Source organism: Megalobrama amblycephala, linkage group LG3, assembly GCF_018812025.1.
Source record: "Megalobrama amblycephala isolate DHTTF-2021 linkage group LG3, ASM1881202v1, whole genome shotgun sequence".
Lineage (NCBI taxonomy): Eukaryota > Metazoa > Chordata > Actinopteri > Cypriniformes > Xenocyprididae > Megalobrama > Megalobrama amblycephala.
Genome location: NC_063046.1, coordinates 19,019,883 through 19,042,233, shown reverse-complemented (window position 1 = coordinate 19,042,233; position 22,351 = coordinate 19,019,883). Strand labels below are relative to the sequence as shown.

The 22,351-nt window shown below is 37.0% G+C and overlaps 1 protein-coding gene across 1 annotated transcript in view; it reads left to right on the top strand.

Annotated features, from left to right (window-relative positions):
• Positions 1 to 22,064, top strand: part of cd81a (CD81 molecule a) — a 32,540-nt gene extending 10,476 nt beyond the window's left edge. The window contains exons 3-8 of the mRNA XM_048184446.1: positions 17,200 to 17,297; positions 17,624 to 17,698; positions 18,843 to 18,959; positions 19,076 to 19,165; positions 19,254 to 19,337; positions 19,430 to 22,064. Coding sequence (XP_048040403.1) covers positions 17,200 to 17,297; positions 17,624 to 17,698; positions 18,843 to 18,959; positions 19,076 to 19,165; positions 19,254 to 19,337; positions 19,430 to 19,492 — 527 coding nt within the window. The 3' untranslated portion in view covers positions 19,493 to 22,064. The remainder of the gene's footprint in view (positions 1 to 17,199; positions 17,298 to 17,623; positions 17,699 to 18,842; positions 18,960 to 19,075; positions 19,166 to 19,253; positions 19,338 to 19,429) is intronic.
• Positions 22,065 to 22,351: the final 287 nt, after the last annotated feature.

Below are 22,351 nucleotides of genomic sequence, written 5' to 3'. Positions count from 1 at the left end.
CTCAGGGGGAAGTGGCTGCAACCTCAGAAAACATAAGGATGTTGCCTATTTAACCTTATTTCTTCATTTAATTCCTCAAAATTAGATCTAGCAAATCTTTCAGTAGCAGTACCAGAGCTAGCAAGAGGAGCTTAAACAAACATTCCTGTTCGACTCCTTTCGCTCTCCGGCCTAAGTTCAAACGACAGATTCTGTAACTCTGAAAAGAATCATGCAAGAACAGCCACGAATGCACTACTACGAGTGCCTTCAAGTCAAGAGATGAAAGCGCTCGTGCAAATGCTAACTACTATCCCTCAAGTGAGAACAGAAAAGACAAAGCTCCTAGATATTTTTGCGACTGCATCCTACCCAGCACATCCAGCCTCCTTGATGAGTTGAAGGCATTCCACCCAAAATCACGTCCCACATCAATAGAACAAGGGCGACGTGAATGGAGCTTTCATTGAGAAATCCTTACAATGCACGCATTCAGTTTCCTCGAGAACTAAACGTGCGTGCTCCTCACTCATGCAAAAAACGCACCAGACGCACACGCTTCCAGAAAACGCTTGGCAGAGTGTTTCTTCATGATATTTATGTTCACTCGTACACAAACAAACAGATCCTGAAGACAAAAGAAATTGATGACGTGGACTGTCGCCGTCCAGTAACATTGTCGCATTTGAATCACATGCTTCAGACACCGGTCACACTGGAGGCAGTCCCCAATAGAGTCCTCTGGAGGACACAGTGCGAGTTCCCATTAGGGCCGTGTGATTGATCGAAATCGCAATAAAATCACGATGTGAGCAAGTGTGATTTCTAAACCGCAGAAAGCACGATTTTTCTCCATCAGTCTGCAATCTGAATGCAGCGTAGCTCAAGGACAGAACAGAAAAAGGAAAGGTGAATTGTGGTTTGGGAATATTTTGGATACAGGAAAGATAATGTATCAGTAAAACCCGAGCAGTTCTAGAGGTACATTTAAAAAAAAAAAAAAATTTAAAATGTCTTTCACTAAGAGCGCCATGTAGAATGATGTGCCATGTGCGAGATGCTGCAAAAGACGCAAAGTTACATCATTTGCCCACAGTGGCACTGCTCCCACTGTCGTTTTGATATTTTATAGTAATAAAAATCATTTAGTTCAGTTAGATAACACACAACAGTTAAAAACTGAATGCATGTGCTCAATTCCACGTGAGCCAAACAAGAGTCGCAGCACAGATCAGCAGCAAGAGTCAGATTTCACCTCACTCGCCTCACTCTTGACTGACAAGATGATGGCGGAAGATGGTTTCAAAGCGAAATTAAAAAGTGCGTATTTAAGTGTGTTACACAGTAACATTGTACTGTTTTGTTGTTTTGTTTTTTCATTAAGAATAATAATGAACCCACCATTCAAGCAATTGCCGTCTTCGAATTGCCTCTAATTCAAAAGGCCGGCCGCACATGCATTCATAATGGTGCGTGTCCACTGGCGCAGAGTGAGCATTTTCAGTTCATTCCCATATAAGTTGAGCTTCCATAGCAATAAATTGAAAACGCTCGCTCCGCTCTGAGGCAGTGGACACGCACCACTAGGAATGCACGTGCAGCCATGTGCATTTACTTTAATTTCCAAAAACGATGGCATATTCCAAACCAGGTATACAAAAATAGACAATACAGACAATTGCGAACTGCACAACATATGAAAAGAGTTCAAAAAGTCATAAAGAAATAACTGATAATGTCACTTATCATTTATGCAAATATATAGTGATTGCAAATATCTGCAATAAAGCTGGCTTCCAAAAAATGATACATACAAGTATATCTATAAGAAAAAAATGTTTTAAAATCGTGATTAAAATCTAAATCGCATATTGATGAAAGAATCGTGATATCCATATCACACAGCCCTAGATCCCATTCGAAAGGGAATCTGAACGAGTAGCCCGGGGCAGCAACAAAAAAAAAATATTGTATTATTGAGCTCTGCAGCTAAAGCAAACCAACTAAATTGATACTAGGGACTGAAGAGCATATTAGAAAAGAGAAAGGAGGAAATAGAGTGGTGTTTATCCATTCTTATGTTTTGTTGCAATATACATTCAATATAAAAATCTCTTTGTCATTTTATTTTTAGCTCAGCTGTGTGTTTTATCTTGTGATACATGGAAACTGTAATGTTTAAGCGCAGGTGTCTGCTTTCTCATGCTGTGAAAAAAAAACCCTCACTGTCGCTTTTTGTGAAAACATTGTTCTCTTTCCCTTTTCCTTTCTCTTATCCGTTGGTCTCAAAGGTATTTTTCAGCTTGATCACTTTGCCTGCAATATGGAAAACACGTGGCTCACACTCATCCAAAAGTGAAACCTAGTATTTTCAACATGTTTGTTAATGAGCTTATAACTAATGGAAACAGGAAAATTGCTTTAAAGAGCCACAAAGGGTTTGCACTGTATGTTCTCCTTCTCTGTGCCCCTTTCCCCATCCCCTCCCCCAAACACACATAAACGCATTGACTCAATAACATACATTTCTTTCTTCTGGAATGCAGAATATTATATATATTATGCTTAATTGGAGATATTTTTTGCAAAGGGAGGAGTTTAATACGTGTGGTCCTGCTTAGGGTTTGGAAAATGTTAAATTCCCAGTGAACATTTAGGGCTGGCTACAGATGTGACTAACTGTGTGTGTATGTCTTGCGTGTATACGCGGGTATAGCTTAAATAGTACTACTAACACCCCTGCCTGGATTGCCTGAAACAAAATGTTTGCGTTTCATACCATTTGAAACTAATTTTGAACAGCTATTTGGCACAAGTTTCCAAAAGGACTTTTAAAAGTTTGGAAGGAGCATGATCACCTAACCCTGCCAATCACATTGCAAGAGTAAATGGCTGCTTACCTCTTGGTGCAGTCACACTACATTTTTCAATCAATTGACTTCCATTGCATGCAAATGCAGGAGTCGGGAAACAGAAACTCAAGCAAATGTCTGTATGTTCCAAAGCTCAACTTTGGTAAACTCACACTGACATGTAAATTTCATATCACATGTAGACTTGCAACCAACAGAAGATACATCATGCGTGACTGCTACTAAATTAAAAGACAGCAAACTTGAAATATGCAGGATTGCAGCAGTGCAGTGAAGTGGACTAGATTGCACATTTTTAAATTTTGGATATATTATATGATGAATTTTGATGAATGTTTTTAAAAATCACCAGAGAGAGTGTCATCATATTAGGACTGTTGCAATGCCCTTGCAAAAATTGTTCAGAGTCTTGTGTAACTTCTGCTTCACAATGACAATTCTTCAGGCATCATTTCACCACATCTTCATCACCAACTTTGTGTCAATTTTATAATTCATGTATGAAGTCCCAAGCTTTTTAATTCAAATACAGTTTCCTTTCCTTTTTAGTTCCTCAGTAAATGATTATATAAACATGAGAACATGTGAAATAGTGGTTAAAGAAGGCCTTAAAGGCCCCAATATACCTAAATCAGAATCGAAGAATGGACTGGTGTGACGTCATTTCGAACAAAAACAGGCCAAAATGAAGTTTGTTTCGGGTAGGGATGCACCGATCATGATTTTTCATGGCCGATTATGATTGCCAATTTTTTACAAGCAAATGGGCTAATTCTGATATTTTTTCTTTGTATTTGTTGTTTATTTGCTCTATTACAGGCCAAACTGGCCATAAAATATCTGTAGCCATTTGAAATTAGGCAACCACTGCATTTTAATCATGATCCGAACAATACACATGTACTGTAGCATGAGCAGTTGTTTTTTATTTAAATTAGATTGTAGAATTTCAAGATTTAAAGCAAAAACAGAATGGTATGACTTTATCTTTGTGAAATTACATACCTGCACAAAACGGGCAGAATGAAAATGCAAATTCACTCTCTGTCAGTAGGTGGTGCTTATGAAACAGTAGCGATATAGCATTTATATCGCTGTAAACAAAGCAACATGAGCTTGCTGTGCCTGGTACAGTATTTTCTCTCCTGGAACATCTGTGTACTCCTCTTTGCATCCATCTTCAGCATGTCCCGGTTCTGGCTTGTGTTAAAGTCCTGTTTACAAACTTATTATTGGCTAATTAATTGTCCGTGTGGCGCGTTTTAAAAGAGCTTTGATTTGGTGCTTTTAAGGTTTGTTTTTATACAAAACATAAATGACAGCTCTTATCAGTTATCAAATTGTTGTCACAGTTTACTACTAAACTTGGCCTAAAATTTAGTGCCATCACCTTGTGTTGACATTGTAAAACTGCATGATTTGAATTAGGGCTGGATGATTAATCAAAAAGTAATCGAAACCGAAATCCAGAACCTATAACCGACGTAATTTTCCCATGTCGGTTATTTTGTTTGTTTTTAATCCTGTTAATACTTTCTCCTTATAAACATACTACCACGTGTGTGGTCATGTGACTCCACCCCATCCAGTCAGCACCATGGAATCAACACAGAGGCGAACTTAAACGCTGAGTGAACAGTCAGATAGCGCGAGCCCTCAGTGAGATCACTTTCATTTTAATCTTCAATAAACTTTGTCAGTTGAATGTGATTTAAAGCTTGTGATTTTAATGTGATTTTAGACCCTCAGGTGTGTATTATTATATTGAGCTACTGCGCTTATACATTGTCACACAAACACTCAAGGTGTGTTCGATATTGGCTGCGGCTTAATGCAACTGATCGACGAGAGTAGATCAGTTGCATACAGGCAGGGAGGAGCTGAAAATGGAGACGTGAAGTCGGACAGTTTCAGCTTCTGCAGAAACTCGTTGTCAACACTGTCCTGTGATTTATCATTAAAGTAGCTTAGAAACGCAAAACTTATAGCATTTATTTTTGCTACTTTTGAAGTAACAACTTACAACCCACAGCTTCACATTTAATGGAGAGACGGTATGACTAATTCACACGCAATCGCTCTCTCATGCATTAAAATAAATGTACCGTGCTAATTCATCTGTATCTGATTTACAACAAGCAGAAATCTGTAAGAAATGTTACAACCTGTAGACACAATAACTGCTGAAAGTGAGCTGTTAAGTTGGAGCAATATCCCACCTTCAGAGGTGCCGTAGAACGTGTTTTCAAAAGATGTAATATAAGTCTAAGGTGTCCCCTGAATGTGTCTGTGAAATTTCAGCTCAAAATACCACATAGATTTTTTTTTATTCATTTTTTTAACTGCCTATTTTGGGGCATCATTAAATATGCGCCGATTCAGGCTGCGGCCCCTTTAAATTCTCGTGCTCCCCGCCCCTGAGCTCGCGACTGCCTTAAACAGCATAAACAAAGTTCACACAGCTAATATAACCCTCAAAATGGATCTTTACAAAGTGTTCGTCATGCAACATGTCTAATCGTGTAAGTATGGTATTTATTTGGATGTTTACATTTGATTCTGAACAAGTTTGATAGTGCTTCGTGGCTAAAGCTAACATTACACACTGTTGGAGAGATTTATAAAGAAAGTTGTGTTTATGAATTATACAGATTGCAAGTGTTTAAAAAATGAATACAGTAAGAAACGATGGTAACTTTAACCACATTTAACAGTACATTAGCAACATGCTAACGAAACATTTAGAAAGACAATTTATAAATATCACTAAAAATATCATGGATCATGTCAGTTATTATTGCTCTATCTGCCATTTTTCGCTGTTGTCCTTGCTTGCTTACCTAGTCTGATGATTCAGCTTTGCATATCCAGACGTCCTGCCCTTGTGTAATGCCTTGAACATGAGTTGGCATATGCAAATATTGGGGGCGTACATATTAATGATCCCGACTGTTATGTAACAATTGTTGTTGTGTTGAGATTCGCCTGTTCTTCGGAGGTATTTTAAACAAATGAGATTTACACAAGAAGGAGGAAACAATGGAGTTTGAGACTCACTGTATGTCATTTCCATGTACTGAACTCTTGTTATTCAACTGTGCCAAGGTAAATTAAATTTTTAATTCTAGGGCACCTTTAATAGTCAAGCATATTTACAGTACAAATCTTGTCAGTGAACTATAAGGGCAAAACAAAAACAAAATAATCGTTCATTAATCGTAATCATAAAATATATTTTAATTGACAAGCTGTGGGCCGTTTGAAATTCATCCCCGAGCCCACGGGGCGGACTTTGGACACCCCTGCCTTAAATGTTGAAAGGATGCTATGACAAAGATTGCTTTCCTCCTCAGACATGGCAAACTTATTTTTTTCACAAATATATGACTTGACCTGAAGAAGGACAGACGCAGGTAATTGTACATGCTCAGTCGATCTCTCTTTCACTCACTGTCTGTTTAAAGGGATAGTTCACCCAAAAATAAAAATGTTGTCATCATTTACTCACCCTCATGTTGTTCCAAACCTGTATAAGTTACTTTTGTTGAACACATAATAAGATATTTTAAAGAATTCAGGTAACCAGACAGTTGACAGTAGCATTTGACTTCTATAGTATTTTTTTTCCTTCTATGGAAGTCAATGGCTACCTTCAACTGTTTGATTACCAACATTCTTTCATTCTTTAAATTTGTTTGTTAAACTGAAGACAGGAACTCATACAGGTTTTGAACACTCAGAATTATGCCTGGGCATGATGTGAAAAAAGTCGCGTCTGGTGTAGACACAGTGATAATATTAGAAGGCACCATGAGATGAAGATCTATTTCAGAACCAGCCGATATCAAAATAATCTGGCTTCGGGTGCCTGTTGCCGACCACTGCACTATAGGAACAAAACTATTAAATCTATGATTTTTTTTATTTTTTTTTTTTATCATCACGTTTGTGGTCTCTCACATTTTGAAAATCTGATAAGATTTAAAAAAAAATCTTTTAGTGTTGACCAGCCATAAAGGGATAGTTTACCCAAAAATAAAAATCATAGATTTAGCAGTTTTGTTCCTATAGTGCAGTGGTCGGCAACAGGCGGCCCGCGGGCCACAACTGGCCTGCCAGCAATAATATCAGGCCCACGCCCGCAGCCAGATTATTTTAATATCGGCTGGTTCTGAAATGGATCTTCATCTCATGGTGCTTCATCTCATTATCACTGTGTCTACACCAGACACAACTTTTTTCACGTCATGCCAAGGCATAATTCTGAGAGTAAAAGTAGGCTACGTCAAATAATTATTACAATAAGTTAGGCTCCATTCATTGAACAAGCAAATTAAAATGATACACATTTATTATTCACTATATGGAAAGAGGAAATAAAACATAGTTTAAGTGCATGACTCAAACATGCCATTAATGGGTCCTCTTTTATTTTTTGAGTTATTTTTATCCATTCCGCATCTCCCACATATGTTTTTTAGCAATGCGGTCTGTGTTGCAAGGATTTAACACAGAGTAACAGCTCAATACCAGTTACAAAAGACACTGTAACAGTCCGTCACAGGCAATTCTTTGCATTTCTCATAAATTCATTTCTTAAATTGTCCTTTGACTATGTGGCGGAAAATGTTTTGGCCCGATGCCAAACTTACTTGCCGACCCCTGCTATAGAGTGTGGAGTGCCGCAATGTGACAAAGACAACAAACTTGACCACAAACTAAAAAGATTTCATTCACAAACAACCAGAGTCCTGAAAACGGGAAATCTCGCAAAATCTCATTAAATATAGAGTAAACAAATATGCCGTACGACGGGCAAAAAGAAATGGCAATAATAGTGTTTGGACTGATTTTTACAAAAATACAAAAAAGAAGAAGGTTCGAATTAAGTTGTGTTATGCTTCCATTGTCCGTCAGCTCGCCTTCTCACTTTTCTCCACTGGGTTTCCCCCACATAACATTTCATGTTGAATATTTATGATTTTAGATTGGTGTGGGCCCGACGTTCTTCCGAGCAGATTCAATCACACTTAACACACCTCAGTCCACAGGAAAATCTGGTAAGATAACCTGTAGAACTAGTAGAACCATCGAAATAATCAGGACTTTACCTAGGATTGTCTAAAGGGGAGAACTGGGCCATAAATCAGCCCGATTACCTTGTAGTGTGTGGGTGCCTATAGGTCCAGCGCTTCAGTGGTACACAGCCACTATTATAAAAGCCCAGCGGGTGGCCTGCGTGATGTCCGGGAACAGCTGAGGGCTTGACTGGAGGCTCAGGCATTATGGGAGTGGCAGAGGTTAGTGTGGGGGGAGGTTGGCATGAAGGCGAGAGGTGAAACTCAGATTTGTGGCACCCAAACACATGGTAACCTAATAAAGAATACTGTCAGGAAAAAACAGTAAGTTAGCAGATCTCAATGCAAAAGGCAGAGAATCAGCAAATGCAACAGTTGTACAGTGCAGAACAGTGTAATAGAGATTTAAGGGAATGACACAATACAAGTGATGAATGACAGAATGTGTTTTGGAGCTCAGACTGAAACAGAACGAGCATACTGTGATCTATTGTCTGTCTGCAAAGTGCAAAGATGCCATGTAAGGAGCTGCAGATGAAACATTACAGCTCTCAACATCTTAATGTGAGGAAATGGCCTGCAGCCAGAAGCTCTATACACTCTGCCTTGCTCTTTATGGAGTGTAATGTGAGAGAACACAACTAGAGCTCAGAAGTCCATCAGAGAAAGAGCAGTGGACGGCTCCAGGTGGGGAAGCTTTTTGCTCTGAATAGGATAAAGCATTGTGCTTGCTTTAATAGTCCCTTTAAAAGTCATCACTTCATCTCACAGCTACAATATAGTATGCGATTAAAGAATGAGCACTCATAAATAATATATAGTAAGTCAATCATTAATTTCCATAAGTCATTGTTGTGATATTTACTAATACATTATATTATGGAAACAATGTAAGGATGTGATATACTGTAGGTAAACACGAGCTCAATGGATAAAAGTATCTAAAGACTCATCATTGTTTTTGTTGTATGCAAACTTTTGAGACTCTTTTCCTTTGCTTATCTTTACTTGAGAATTTCCCATCAGCCATTGTGTAATTTCATGGTGGTGTGTGGTCAGGTCAGCCTTTCCCTGAAAATGCCTGCTGCTGAGTGTGAGGGGAATGGTGCTGCCCGGGTGACTCAATTATTCCATATTGGCAAGGGAGGGATGTATCCATAGCAACAAAATTAGATGAGTGGCTTCTGCTGTACTTAAACACTACAGTTTGAATAAGATTGGATTCACAATTCAAACAAAAATTTCTTTAGTGCCATTAGTGCATCTTCTTGCTGTCTTGGCTCATTCACATAATTGCCAACCAATCATAGGGCCCAACAATAATGTTGAGTTGCAAAAATGAGTACACCCTCCTGAAAGGAGGTATGTTGTTGAATCAAAACATTTAAAGTAATTTCTTGACAGTTAAAAGTGTTATATAGCCCGCTGAATCATTCTCAGACTTGATACTGACAACAACTGAACCACTTGGGAGAGAACTGTCTGGAGACTGATTTCTTTGCACAAAAGAGGACAGTGGTACAAGAGGATTACCAAATCATTGTTTTAAGTGTGAAAATATAGCAAAAGTAACACAGAAATTCAAAAACAATGGACTTGTGACAAGGCCCCTCAAATTATCAGGCCTTCATTTTAAGCTTTGAAATTATTATTATTTTTTTTTTCCTAGACAAAGAGCAAGAGAAATACCAAGTGAGTCTCTTATGCAAAAGCTATGAAAAGAGTGACTGTTTATCGCACAGAGTAAGATGCAGCCTGGAGTTAAACAGGACAGATATGACAATTTGTCACGAACTTGTACACTCCGTGCCAAGAAGGGTAAAATTATGGAGGACATACTAAGTACTAGAATATTGAATTAAATCTAGGGTGTACTTATTTCTGCAATCTTTCTTTTAAACAAAATTGGCTAATTTACTCATTTTATGGATATTAATTACATACATTTCTCTGTCTTTATTAAGTATATGTTTAATACATTTCAAGTTTTGCCATCTTTCCATGAATTGTATTAGTGATCATTAAGAAAATACATCTTTTGTAATTGTTCAGAGGGGGTGTACTCATTTATGCTGTGCACTGTAAGTTATACACTGCTGTTCAAAAGTTTGGGGCTGGTACGTTTTTTTTTTTTTTTTTTTTCGTTTTTTTTAAGAATACTTTTATTCACCAAGGGTGCATTAAATTAACCAAATGTGGCAAAGACATTCATAAAGATTCAAAATATTTCTATTTTAAATACATTTTGTTTTAAATTTTTTAATTTATATTTGTCAAAGAATCCTGAAAATGTCACCATTTCCACAACGGATATTAAACAACACAGCTGTTTTCAACATTGAAAATAAGAAATGTTTGTTGAACAAATCAGAATATTAAAAAATATTACATTGTAAAATATATTAAAACAATGAAGTCATTTTCAATTGTAATAATATTTCACAATGTTGCTGTTTTTACTGTAAACATTTACTGTAAATGTTTCAGATTTTAAAGGGGTCATGAATTGAGAAATCAAATTTTACTTTAACTCTATTTTTCAATATTGGAAGTTTAGGAAAAATTCCACACGTGTAATGGTGGGGAAGTTGAAAATTATTTTAATATTCAAAACTGTTTCCTAATCATAGCAGTGGGCATTTACTTCCGAGTCTTGAATGTGGCAAGCCTATCAGCCTAGGAGTGTTTAAAAAAAGAGGGTCAAAAACTGGAGAGAAAATAGCTTATTACTTCTAAATTGGGTGTTTTTTTATGTAAAAATCTTGATAACATTATAAGTGGAGCGTGGTTCACTTATTCCACAGTTCATGAGTGTGTAAATGCAAGATCAGTTTGAAAGCACCATTGGTGAGTATAATAGCAGTATTTTCGTAGGCACCATATACAGCTCTCTCTTTTTTTCAAATCTATAGTAAATTTTACATTGAAAGTCTCATAGCATTCATTACTGACAGTAAATCACTAACCACTAAACCAATGTGTAGTGTAACCGCACACAAAGGTTTGTTATTGTATATAACACAGTCTCATGTTTTTTCTGGAAAGGATGTTTTTGTGATTCACTCACCAGAGAAATCCCCACATTTTCCTTTTATTAAAGAAAACATAATGAATGAATGTCTTATAGGTTCCTCCTTTAGTAGCCAACTCTACTCTGTCAGCCACAAGCTGATTGTGGCTAAAGTGATAATGTATTTTTCGACCAATACCAGACACATGGCAAACTATAAACTCAATGGCAATCTAATAAAAACATCCTATGGAGATCCCCAGTGGGAGCTATGATTCTGAAAGAAAAACTCAAGTACTCCTGCATGGATTACAAAGATAAACCTTGTTTACCAGCATGATACTGAAAAAAAAAGTAAGATTAACATTATTTGTTTAATGTTGTCATTTTAATAGTCATCACCCTTTGGCTTACCACATGTGATAGCATACCAGTGTCAAGAGGCCTCATGAGACACTTAGCTAAAATGTTTTTAGTCAATACTTAAAATTCATTTATATTTAGTTAGCTCAAATGGTTTCCTGTTCCTATGATTACAGTCACTTAGAAAATCCATCAGCACTCACCATTAGCTTTGCAGCTCATAGTCTTAAGTTATTTGTACCACAGAACTCATGTGGGTTTATGCTAAAAGCCTGTTCAAGTGTACTAATGTTAATTTTAAGAGTTTTACTGGTTACCATGTAGAAGTGCTTTGTGATGAGAAATATCAAAAAATAATCATCAGACCTTATTGACATATATCATCCTAATTTAATTTTAACGTTTAAAAAAAAAAAAAAAAAAAAATTAGCATGTTTAATTTTTGTGTTAATAATGTTTCTTGTTTTTGGTTCCTATATTGTACAGTGTACAAAATGTCATTAGCTTGAAAATCACTATATCGCATTTGACTTAATGGAAAAAAACTTAAAATACATTGATGTTCAATTTTTTTAAGCAGTCAGTATGTTGTATAGCCTTCTGTGGAATGCAAAACGAATGCAGTTTGCTCCGGTATGCTCTTGCTTAACAGACGGCTGCAGACATGCATTTGTCAAACTGTTACTTAGCTTAGCAAACATTACACTTCCTTCTGAGGAAGTGACCTTGAAGTATTGTGACATTTTTTCATTGTTTTCTGCATTGGATTTCTCTAGTTTCTTCAAATTTGAATAACACATCTTAAGAATCCAGTTTGGGCTGTTACTTCCTGACTTTCTAAAACAAAGTTTATTTTTTACGCCGGTGAAAGAAGAGTACTAACCAAGATTTTTCCAACCCTCTCTTTGCTCTACCACTGTAGAACTTACTTTCATAGTTTCTAGATAACATGCTATCAAATATAGACAGTCAGTGTCTTAAAATAAGCTTTGGGAACCGAGATGAAGGTGTGTGAGTGAGTGTGTGAATCTTGAAATCAGTCAGAGATGTAAGACTGGGGACACAAAAGTCCAGATAATATCACATGTTTGAGACTAAATGAATGATGATGATTGAGACTGAGGAAAAGGAGCTGGCAGCATCATCAGACAAAAAAACAAACAAAACAAAGGCAAGATTAATGAGGAAAACAGGAAAAGGAAGTAATTATCCTTAGAGAATCAACAAAGTGTACTTCCAGAGTAACACCAGCCACAGCCTACATCTTGAGCTAACATGCAATTGTTTCCTCAAGGAACTATTTCCACTTGATCTGGCCCTTAAAATTACATTTATCAGTTACTTTATGTTTTTAAGATTCATTAATATTTAATAATATTATTTTTTCCTGACACAAAAATAGCTTTTGTAGGCTAGTTGATAAATACCACAAATCATGATTGATGTTAAAGCATCAAAAATAGGGTGTTTGTACGCTAAAAAAAAAAAAAAAGTTCCCCTAAAATGTGCTTAAATGTGGTAACATCTAAATATATTTTATTCAAGTCAAAAATGTTATTTAACATCACTTAATCAACCTGAATATGTTGGGTTACACCCAGGGTTTGACATTAACTTTTTTGCTCACCAGCCAATGTGGCTAGTGGTTTTCCAAAGTTACTAGCCACTCAGCATTTTCACTGGCCACAATTTTGCTGTTGGGAAATTACATTTTATATGATTAAAGTTGACTCTGGCATGCTTAAATTACTTGATTTTGAGTCATTTTACTTGATTTACAAGATTTAAAACCCTTTCAAACTTACAAATGCAGATTGACCACCCAAATCAAGACTATACATTGTATATATCAGGTATGTACAGTTATTTTTGTTAGGCTATATAAAAAGAACAAAGAATCAAATTACAAATAGTAATTTATTTATTTTATTTATTTTTTTTTTCAGATACATATGTTTATTTAGCATACATGTATACATGTATTTAACATTTTTTGATGTTTGATTAACATTAATGACAGAGGGGTATTTATTTGGGGGCTGCTGAATGCATGGACGTCATATACTGACACATATCCAGTTTTTACCCACCTGTTTACGTCCACTTAGCCGTAAGCCATAGACGACTGTATTCACGCGAGATACTCCACACGATGCATTTTGACATCTGTGTGTGCGTGTATTCAGGCGCAAGGAGAACTGAATCGCGCGCGACAGAGAGAGCGCGCACGCGAGCGCTTCTGTTGTGTCATTTAGCGCGATTCCGTCTATCCCACCTTCACTAACCGCAAGTTAATCGATAAAGAATTGTGACTGAACGACGAGCTCTGACGAGCTTGGCTACTTTTCATTTGGCTGTAGGCTGAAATTATATTCAACCCGCCAAAGTGGCTAGTGGGAGTGGCTGTCTTACCCGCCACAGCTGAAATCTACCCGCATTTGGCGGGTTGGCGGGTGTTAATGTCAAGCCCTGGTTACACCAACAAAACTAAATGTAAGGGTAGAAAAAGCTCAAATCAAATGTGCATTTTTGGACTTTAAAAAGCAGAGATGTTGCTGTGTGTTCAAAGGACATAAGTTACAGAAAGCAGTCTCTCGAGAAAAAAAACAACAAGAGGAAAAATCTGCTCACACATCCCAGCACCCCTCCTCCACTACAGCTCCGCCTGCTGTCTGAGAACATGCCACTCTACCTCCCTCCCACTCTCTCTCCGTGCAGCTTTTCCACTCACCATTACTTCCATTGTGGTTCAACTCTGAACTCTGGCATCATCTGTTTGTGCTTAAAGTTTGCAGTGTGTGCACTGACTTTCCCATTCCTTTTTCTCACTTAAGGTGCAGTCACGTTTACAAGATGTGTGAGCAAAAAATGTCAGTTGTATCTTGTGAATAGTGTGCTGATGTATGAAGCACAGCTCACACGAAAGTCACTTTCAAACCAAGCAGCTTTCTGTCCTTCACTGTGGCGAATCCGAGTGACCAACTTGAATCCGTTGCAAAATCTGCATTGGGAAATGTTGCGCTCTCACACTAAATACCTGATTGCGTGAATTTCTGTGAAGTTTTGCTAACAAAAAAGGTCAATTATATCTTGTCAATAGTGTGGCGGTGTATGATGCACAGCTCACACAGAAGTCACTTTCAAGCAGCTGGTCAATGCGGCAAATCCGCGTGAACAACTTGAACCCGTTGAGAAATTTTCCGTTCTCATGTGAAATTCAGTGGATTCCTATTAAAATGACTGAATTTCGCCCATGAAAATTTGTCAAACAAGGATAAACTTGTCCACACCTTTACCCCTGTGCACTCCTTCACCTCTTTTTCCTTCTTGACATCTTTGTCTCATTCTTCTCATAATTCTTTTGTCCACTCAATCCTCCTTTTCCTGTTCCCCTCCATCATATTTTCCTGTTTTTTTTTTTTTTTTTGCTCATTTCCTCATGTGACATGCGCAGCTCTTTGTTCCTCTCTTTATATCTCGTCATCTGCTCTTCGAATTAATGGAAATAGCAGCTGCATTTGGCAATTTTCTTTGCAATCGCACATGAATTCAGATGCTCTTTGAGAGACTCACATACACAGACAGAGACACAGACAGCGGAGTCAGTGCCCAGATCCAGGGAGACGGGGGTTTCTTCAGTGAATTGTGTCATAAGACACTCATACAGGAAGCACCTGGCTATAGAAATATCCTTACATTCTTCTCCATATTCACATCAGTTATTTTTGGACTATACAAGAAGTTCATCTCAAAGTAATAACACTCTGCACAGCTAGTCAGTAGTAGTCGTAGAGTAGTTATAGACTTGGTAATTGGAGATGGACATCCAAAGACATCAGAATCAAATCAGAAAGAGGGTTGTTTAAAGAGAAAGTAAAAGTGTGACAGAGGGAGAGTTGGAGTGTATTATGCAGCTGTTCAGTATGCTAGTCACATCGTAGAGCTCCATTCAGACCTGTCACACTGAGAAATGGCCTGGTGGCGGTTCCTTGAACCCCTTACCCACTGCAATTAAGTAAATGGAACCAGGACTCAGACGGTCCCCTCCCGCACCAGCCCACATTGCATTGATTTTTTTAAATTCTATTGCAAGGGAATGGGCACAGTTGCTAAATGACAGTGAGACCTTTAGACATTTTAAAAACTGGATCTAATTATGCTGTGGAGATTCAGTTTGTGTTACCAGCAGCATCAGAGCTAGAAGTGCCTTGGCTTGTCTGTATGCAGGCCGGAGGATGAGCAAAGAGAGAATTTGAATAAGAGATAGGGAAACAAATAAGGTGCATTTCACTTGTAGAGAAAGTAATTCAAGACATTTTGAACAGTTGTTTCTTTAAAAGCTTCATGAAGTTTGTGTAAAATATATAATCATGAGCATTCAGACATTAACAATGCAATATTAATTATGTACTTTTAAAATTGTAAATGGTTTAGATTAAAATTACATTAAATAAATAATAAAATAGACAAATTAACAGGTTCCTACAGAGGAAGAATGTGTGTGCTGTACGTCCCTGCATAAAGTGACTGACAAGATATAATCAATCAGTGAATTTATTAAACCTGACACATTTTCACATTTTTACATTTTGATTTCAAATTGCAAGAACATTTTTCTGTGGATTAACTTTTTTTTTTTTTTTTGCTTTTGCTTAATCTGATTGTTAAAATTACTTTGTCATTGTAACCCTGATGTATGTAGTTTGATCCAGTAATATTAAATAATTTTCAGTTCATTTAGATGAAAAATAGTTTTTGTTGACATATAGGCTTGTTTATAAATTATACAATTTATTATTGATGTATAAGGATTGTAACACAAAAATAAAGGCTGTTGTTTGTACACTGAAAAAAAAAAATGATAACAAAAACCTTGATTTGGGTAGGGAATCTAAAAAACAAAACAAAACAAAAAAAGTTTGTGTAGAAGTAAGAATGCGTGCGCCATATTTCCATATGCCTCTGCATGGAGAGATTGACAAGTTAGAATCAGTCAATGAACATTCACCAAATTGGATTATTGTTGTTTTGTTTATGTATGTGTTTATTTATTGCTGGAGTGAAGAAATAACAATGTTAATAACAAAAATAAAGAAAACATTTAAATATCGATGGTAAATGAACAAAAAAAAAAAAAAACAGAATCTATCTTGCAAGAGTGAACAGGTATGACGTCAGAGGAAGATACATTTTAAAGATAATTCACGCTCACTCATATTCTGCGTGCTGAGTCACAACGATTTCAGTTTGTGTGTGTGGCTGATTGTTCCTTAAGAGAGAGAGAGTTTTCTGTTCTCTTTCTCTGTCTCTTTCTCTCTGTGTCCCTCTGTTCGCTGCCATTTGAACATCCATGCAAAAACACTGCTGCTGCGCCCTAAGGCCTACCGGGGTTACTATGGTTACAGCAGTTATCACTGAGTCTGTGTTACTAACCGATGTAAACACTGGAAAAAGAATTCTTTCTTTCTCTCTTTCTGAGAAAGCTGTAGAATCTTAAACTCCACAGCTTTCTTTTTTTCCTTCTAGCAGTGCACGTCATGTTACATAAGAACCCTGATTTGCTGTTAACTCAAGGCTCCTTTTTTTATGTGAATGAGGGAATGGAAACAAAAAGTTAATTTGGGCCTCTTAGTATGACTTCCAAATGTTCTGCAGTTTTCCCTCTGCTTAAAGTAAACTTACCTATCAAAGTGAACACACAGTGACTCCTGCTGGTCACAATGAGGTACTGCACCCTCGATATATAAACTGATTAAATCCAATGTTTTGATTGGATGACTTGTCAAATCTAGTTTGGTGGTTCAGTTTAATTAAGCATAAATACAACTGAGCTTCTTGGCTCCCTCTTTGATCCCAGTTTTGTTTAAAGATCTTGGATGTTCCTTTCTTCTTGTAGGTGTCTACATCTTGATTGCTGTTGGTGCTGTGATGATGTTTGTTGGATTCCTCGGTTGCTATGGAGCCATACAGGAATCCCAGTGTCTTCTCGGAACAGTGAGTAACAAATCCTGTGACTAATCAGCAAATTCCTCAAATCACATGATGCCTAACAATAACCGGAATAATATATTAATGGAATGACTGTAAAATCCCTCTGTAGAAAAAAAAAAAAATGAAGGCAACACTGAAGTCTGCATTGCTTTTTAGTTGATTTCATCAAATTATTTGAAGTATTCACTGAACTTGTTATGGTGCTGTGACTTTGTCATTATTTTAAATCATTTTACACTACTGTTAGTAAGTGTGAGGTCTTGCACTGTACGGAGAACAGACTCCTGCCCGTATACAGCACACATCCTTTTTTTGTGTCTGTCCTACAGTTCTTTGCCTGCCTGGTCATTCTGTTTGCCTGTGAGGTTGCTGCTGGAATCTGGGGATTCATGCACAAAGACAAGGTTGGTTTCATGTAAACACCATGTCAAGTTCACACCATAGACTGTAAAAAAAGATGGACGACGCGACGCCACTTCCTTCCATTGTAATGAACTGAACGTAAAACATTCGACGATGGACGTTGACCTGTTACGCATAAACCTCAGTTTGGAGCCTGGGCACGCGCAGAAGGAATCGTCAGTGGAGCCCGAAGGCGGAGTCGCGGTATCAAACCAGACGACTGCGTCATCACTGATGTATTTTAAATAGGCTATATAAATTATACACAATTTAAAATTCTACCTATAAAATAATAGGCTATTCTGTTTCTAGAGCAATAATATTTTTGAAACAGCAAATTCAGTAGATAAACTCAATATAATATGCCACTAGAAACAACTCTAAAATGTCAGAAACGGTCCTGCCATTTTAAATCAAGTTGAACTAACATTACAGGAGATCGATTGCTGTAATTAGAGTAAGCTATCATTAGTTTTGTCCTGCTAATTATTATTTTATACCCATAAAAATAAGTAGTAACTGCCAGATAACGATCACCTGCTTTTTCTCGTCATGGCTAACGTAGACGTGTTATCTTAACTAATGACATTTATTAATTAGCTTATAAATCCCACATTTAACGTTACCGAAAAAAGTTCGGTGATCCGTCAGATCCTGTAGGTCGGTTAGTACAGTTTACTGCTGAACAGCTAATTTTGTAGGTGTGAAATAACACAGAAATCGAAAATTAATAGTTAGTTATATATCCTCAATCTCCCTTCGAAGCTCCCCTTGACAAGCTGTCAATCAATTGTGAATCATGATGACACGTCCCATTTCTATAGCATCAAATTGCTAGCTAAAATCAAACTTATCACAAAAACGAACAATTGAAAATATATCAGCGTAATAACATCTACCTTAAATGACCAAAACCATCTTTTGGAAAATTTTATTTAAAGCGTAATTTATTTTTATGTTTTGACTCAAGTTTCGTTCGTTTGAATGGAGAGGGCGGGGTTTATGACCTGTACTGCATCCAGCCACCAGGGGGCGATCAAAGAGCCCGCAGCTTCACTTTTCAGGACGTATGAGTCACTCCCGGTTGACACATACACATCTGTTTATACATATTTGTAATTATATCTTTTTTTTTTCTTCTATCAGATCTCCAAAGAGATGATCACCTTCTATGACTCTGTGTATGACAAAGCTTCAAATAAAGGCTTGCAAGAAGACCAAAATCAGGCTGCCGGCGCTGTTTTGAAGGTCTTTCATGAGACTGTAAGTATTCCTCAGATACTGAGGGGCACAATAATAATCAAGCTAACACAAACTCCACTCAAACCAAATGATGTTGTAAAGACACATCTCTAATCAGTGTCATCTCTGGCTTTCAGCTTCAGTGCTGTGGCAAAGGAGGCGTATTTGGATTTGCTGACAAGTTGCTCTCAGACGTGTGTCCTGGAGACTTGAAAATTAATGCTGTAGTAAGTCTCCCCTCAAGTCTTAAACCCTCAAGATGGGAAATTCTCGTCCAAATCATACCAAACACCAATCTTTTTCTCTGTTTTTCAGAACTGTCACACCAAGATCAAAGACCTTTTCACAGAGAAGATCTACCTGATTGGCATCGCTGCCCTGGTTGTTGCTGTAATCATGGTGAGGGATTCTGAGTGTGTCAAGTTACATTCTACTATCATTCAATTGCTTGCATCAAATGTTACCCTTATTCTGCACTTTTTTCTTTCTAGATCTTCGAGATGATCTTCAGCATGGTGCTCTGCTGCGGAATCAGGAACAGCCCTGTTTACTAAAACACGGGCAAGATATGTCCTTTAAAACATCAGCCAAAAAAAAAAAAATCATTTTGTTTTTATATCTACCATCTCCTATTTTGTTTTGTATCTTCCATCGTTTTATAATATAGTCACTCTGTCCAGTTCCTGAAGTCTCAGAAGAATTTTTGTGCATTTTTGTTCAAATGTGGCAGTGGAATCATCAACAACTAGTCTGCTACGGTTTACGCTGTAGTTGGTGATGACTAGTTGCGATCTGTAGCTATAGCAGTAGACTTGTAAACACACACACACACACACACACACACACAGTACATTATCACATGAAGAATGAATACATTTATTTGCTTGTAGTTTTTATTGTGTTAACTGTTAAGTACTGCTATTGCTATCGGTTACTATCATTCTTTTCGTATGTACATGTATAAACTGTATATATTTGCAGCCCTGTATGGCTGAATAAGCATGAATCTCGTATTGAACAATCCTGTCCATCTTCCTCTCTGAGACTGCTGCTTGTATGTACACGTTTCTTCTTGAGAAACCACTAAATAAACAATGTTAGCTAGGTGACAGAGAAAGTCAGAATACAGTGTTTATTGGAAGTGAGAATGCAAAGATTTAACAATGTCTAAAAGCCCGGATATACTTCATTTTTCGCGTTCTGCTCCGTCTAGTGCACAGTTGAGCGAGAAAGTACACTCTATTGACAGCGCGCACTACCTACCTATTGGACCTTTGTTTTCAAGTGCTCAAATCAGAAAAATCGGGCTACGCACGGACAATGGAAGTATACTTTGCAGTGTTGACGAGCACTGCGTTTCCTTCTTACACTGTATGCCATTCAGTAGAGCTCAATCGGTGCAAAACTTAAAGATATATTCCGGGTCCAGTAGAAAGCACTTTTTCTAATGAACTGTCTCTCATTTTCTTCGAAAACAGCAACAGTCTGGGTAACATAAAAGTACTTATAATGGGGGTAAATGGAGCTGATTCATAAAAATTTAAATACTCACTGTTTCAATATTATAGGCACATGATGAGAATATGCATGCGGACATGATTTTAGCGTAAAAACTTTTTTTTCTGTGTAAAGTTATATCCAATTTTACAACTTAGTTGCCATTTGAAATTAAATCTAAAACCTTAAAATGACCGGTAAAATTATTAGAACTACTTTAAAATTTATAACATAAACATTAGTGCTTTTATGAAAGTGCACAAGCTTCACATTTCTTCAGAAATGTGCCCATTCACTTCCATTTTAAGTGTCTCGTCACAGCATTTTTTTTTTTTTCCCCAAGAGTCAGGATTAGTTTTTGTGGCAACAGCAGGCCACAAATGCTGTCAGTTGAGCTTAACTTGTGAATTGTACTGAACCTGGAATATTCCTTTAATGGCAGAAAGAGTGCTGATCTATGATCATTTTTTCTTGCATGTCAGATCACATGGATGAGAGAGCTGATCTTAGATCAGCACTCCTTACGTAGAAAACGGTAACCACAGAGCTCCTAATGGCTACTACAATCTACTATCTTTTTATGCTCTATAAGACTAATATTATGTAATGTATTTTCCTGCATGCCCGTCATACAAGGAGTTGGACACGTTAAGAAATACTGCCACCATCACTTAAGTTCTGCCTCTCTTTACACTTTACAGTGATCGCAGCCATGGAGAGGATTCGTACATACCTACTAGCCTTATAAATGAAACACCCTATCCCTTAGTCACTTAGATAGAAAATCCAGATTGATTCCTAATGGAATTGTCTATGCTGTCATAGCTGTAATGTGTAATATCATTCAACTGAAAAAGTTTGTGTGAATGAAAATGTGTGATATTTGTTGACAGTGAATTCAGATGGACAGGCTTTAATGGTTATAGAAGCTCTTTACTCTTCACTGCCACCTCTATCACAGATGTAGTTGCTGTAATACCGTGCCATTTTCACTAGGTGGCGCAAAGACTATTCACTTTGACAACTGGTGATTACACCCTTTCTATGCCTGTGTACATGTCTATTGTGCACTTATTCTTCTAGACCGCACTAATATGAAGCACCCCCATCATTGAGGTATAAATACCATCAGATTTGTGATTTAGGCTAGTACATGCATTATGCAAACCTGTCTTGTTAACACATATTGCCTATGCTGATATGCTTAAAAAGTGTCTTGTACAGCTATATAGTATACTAATTACAATGTAAAGACAATGTATGCCTTTAATTGTGGTATCTTTTTCCTGGTACTTGTCAAAAAAAAAAAAAAAAGAACCTCAGCAATGATTTCAGTTGAAGCATGTAAGAATTTTAGGGGGTCCTGATAGGTCGAGCATGATCTTCTAACTATTCAATATTATGAAGGCGAAACAGTTGTTTATGAAAATAACTTATAGTAAAAACACATTAAGGTATTTGAACGCTATCAAATATAACCTTTGTGTTGTAAGGATCTCATACTTATTTGATACCCAAATTGACAGCTGTCACTCAAATCTCAACTCAAATACCCTAATGCACCAATTATAGATTTTGGTCTGGTTTTGTTGCCCAAATATTCAGGAATTAAATGTATTTTACAAATAACATGTCTTCATGTTGTTCTTGTGTCTTCATTTTTGCCTTGCCAGTTGTAAATATGAGATCTAAAAGTTGTTGTCATCAAATACCATTATATGATGAAGAAGAAAGCCAAAATATTAAATGTCATGGATGAATGTTTACTGAGTAATACACAATTTTATTGAGGAGGGTCAAAATGATAATTTTCATTTGATTTGGAGCCAGATTACAGGAGGGTAAAATGACTTTAGAAAAATGGCAGCATCCTTATTTTATTTTTACAGAGAGATTGGTAGGTCTATTAATAAAAT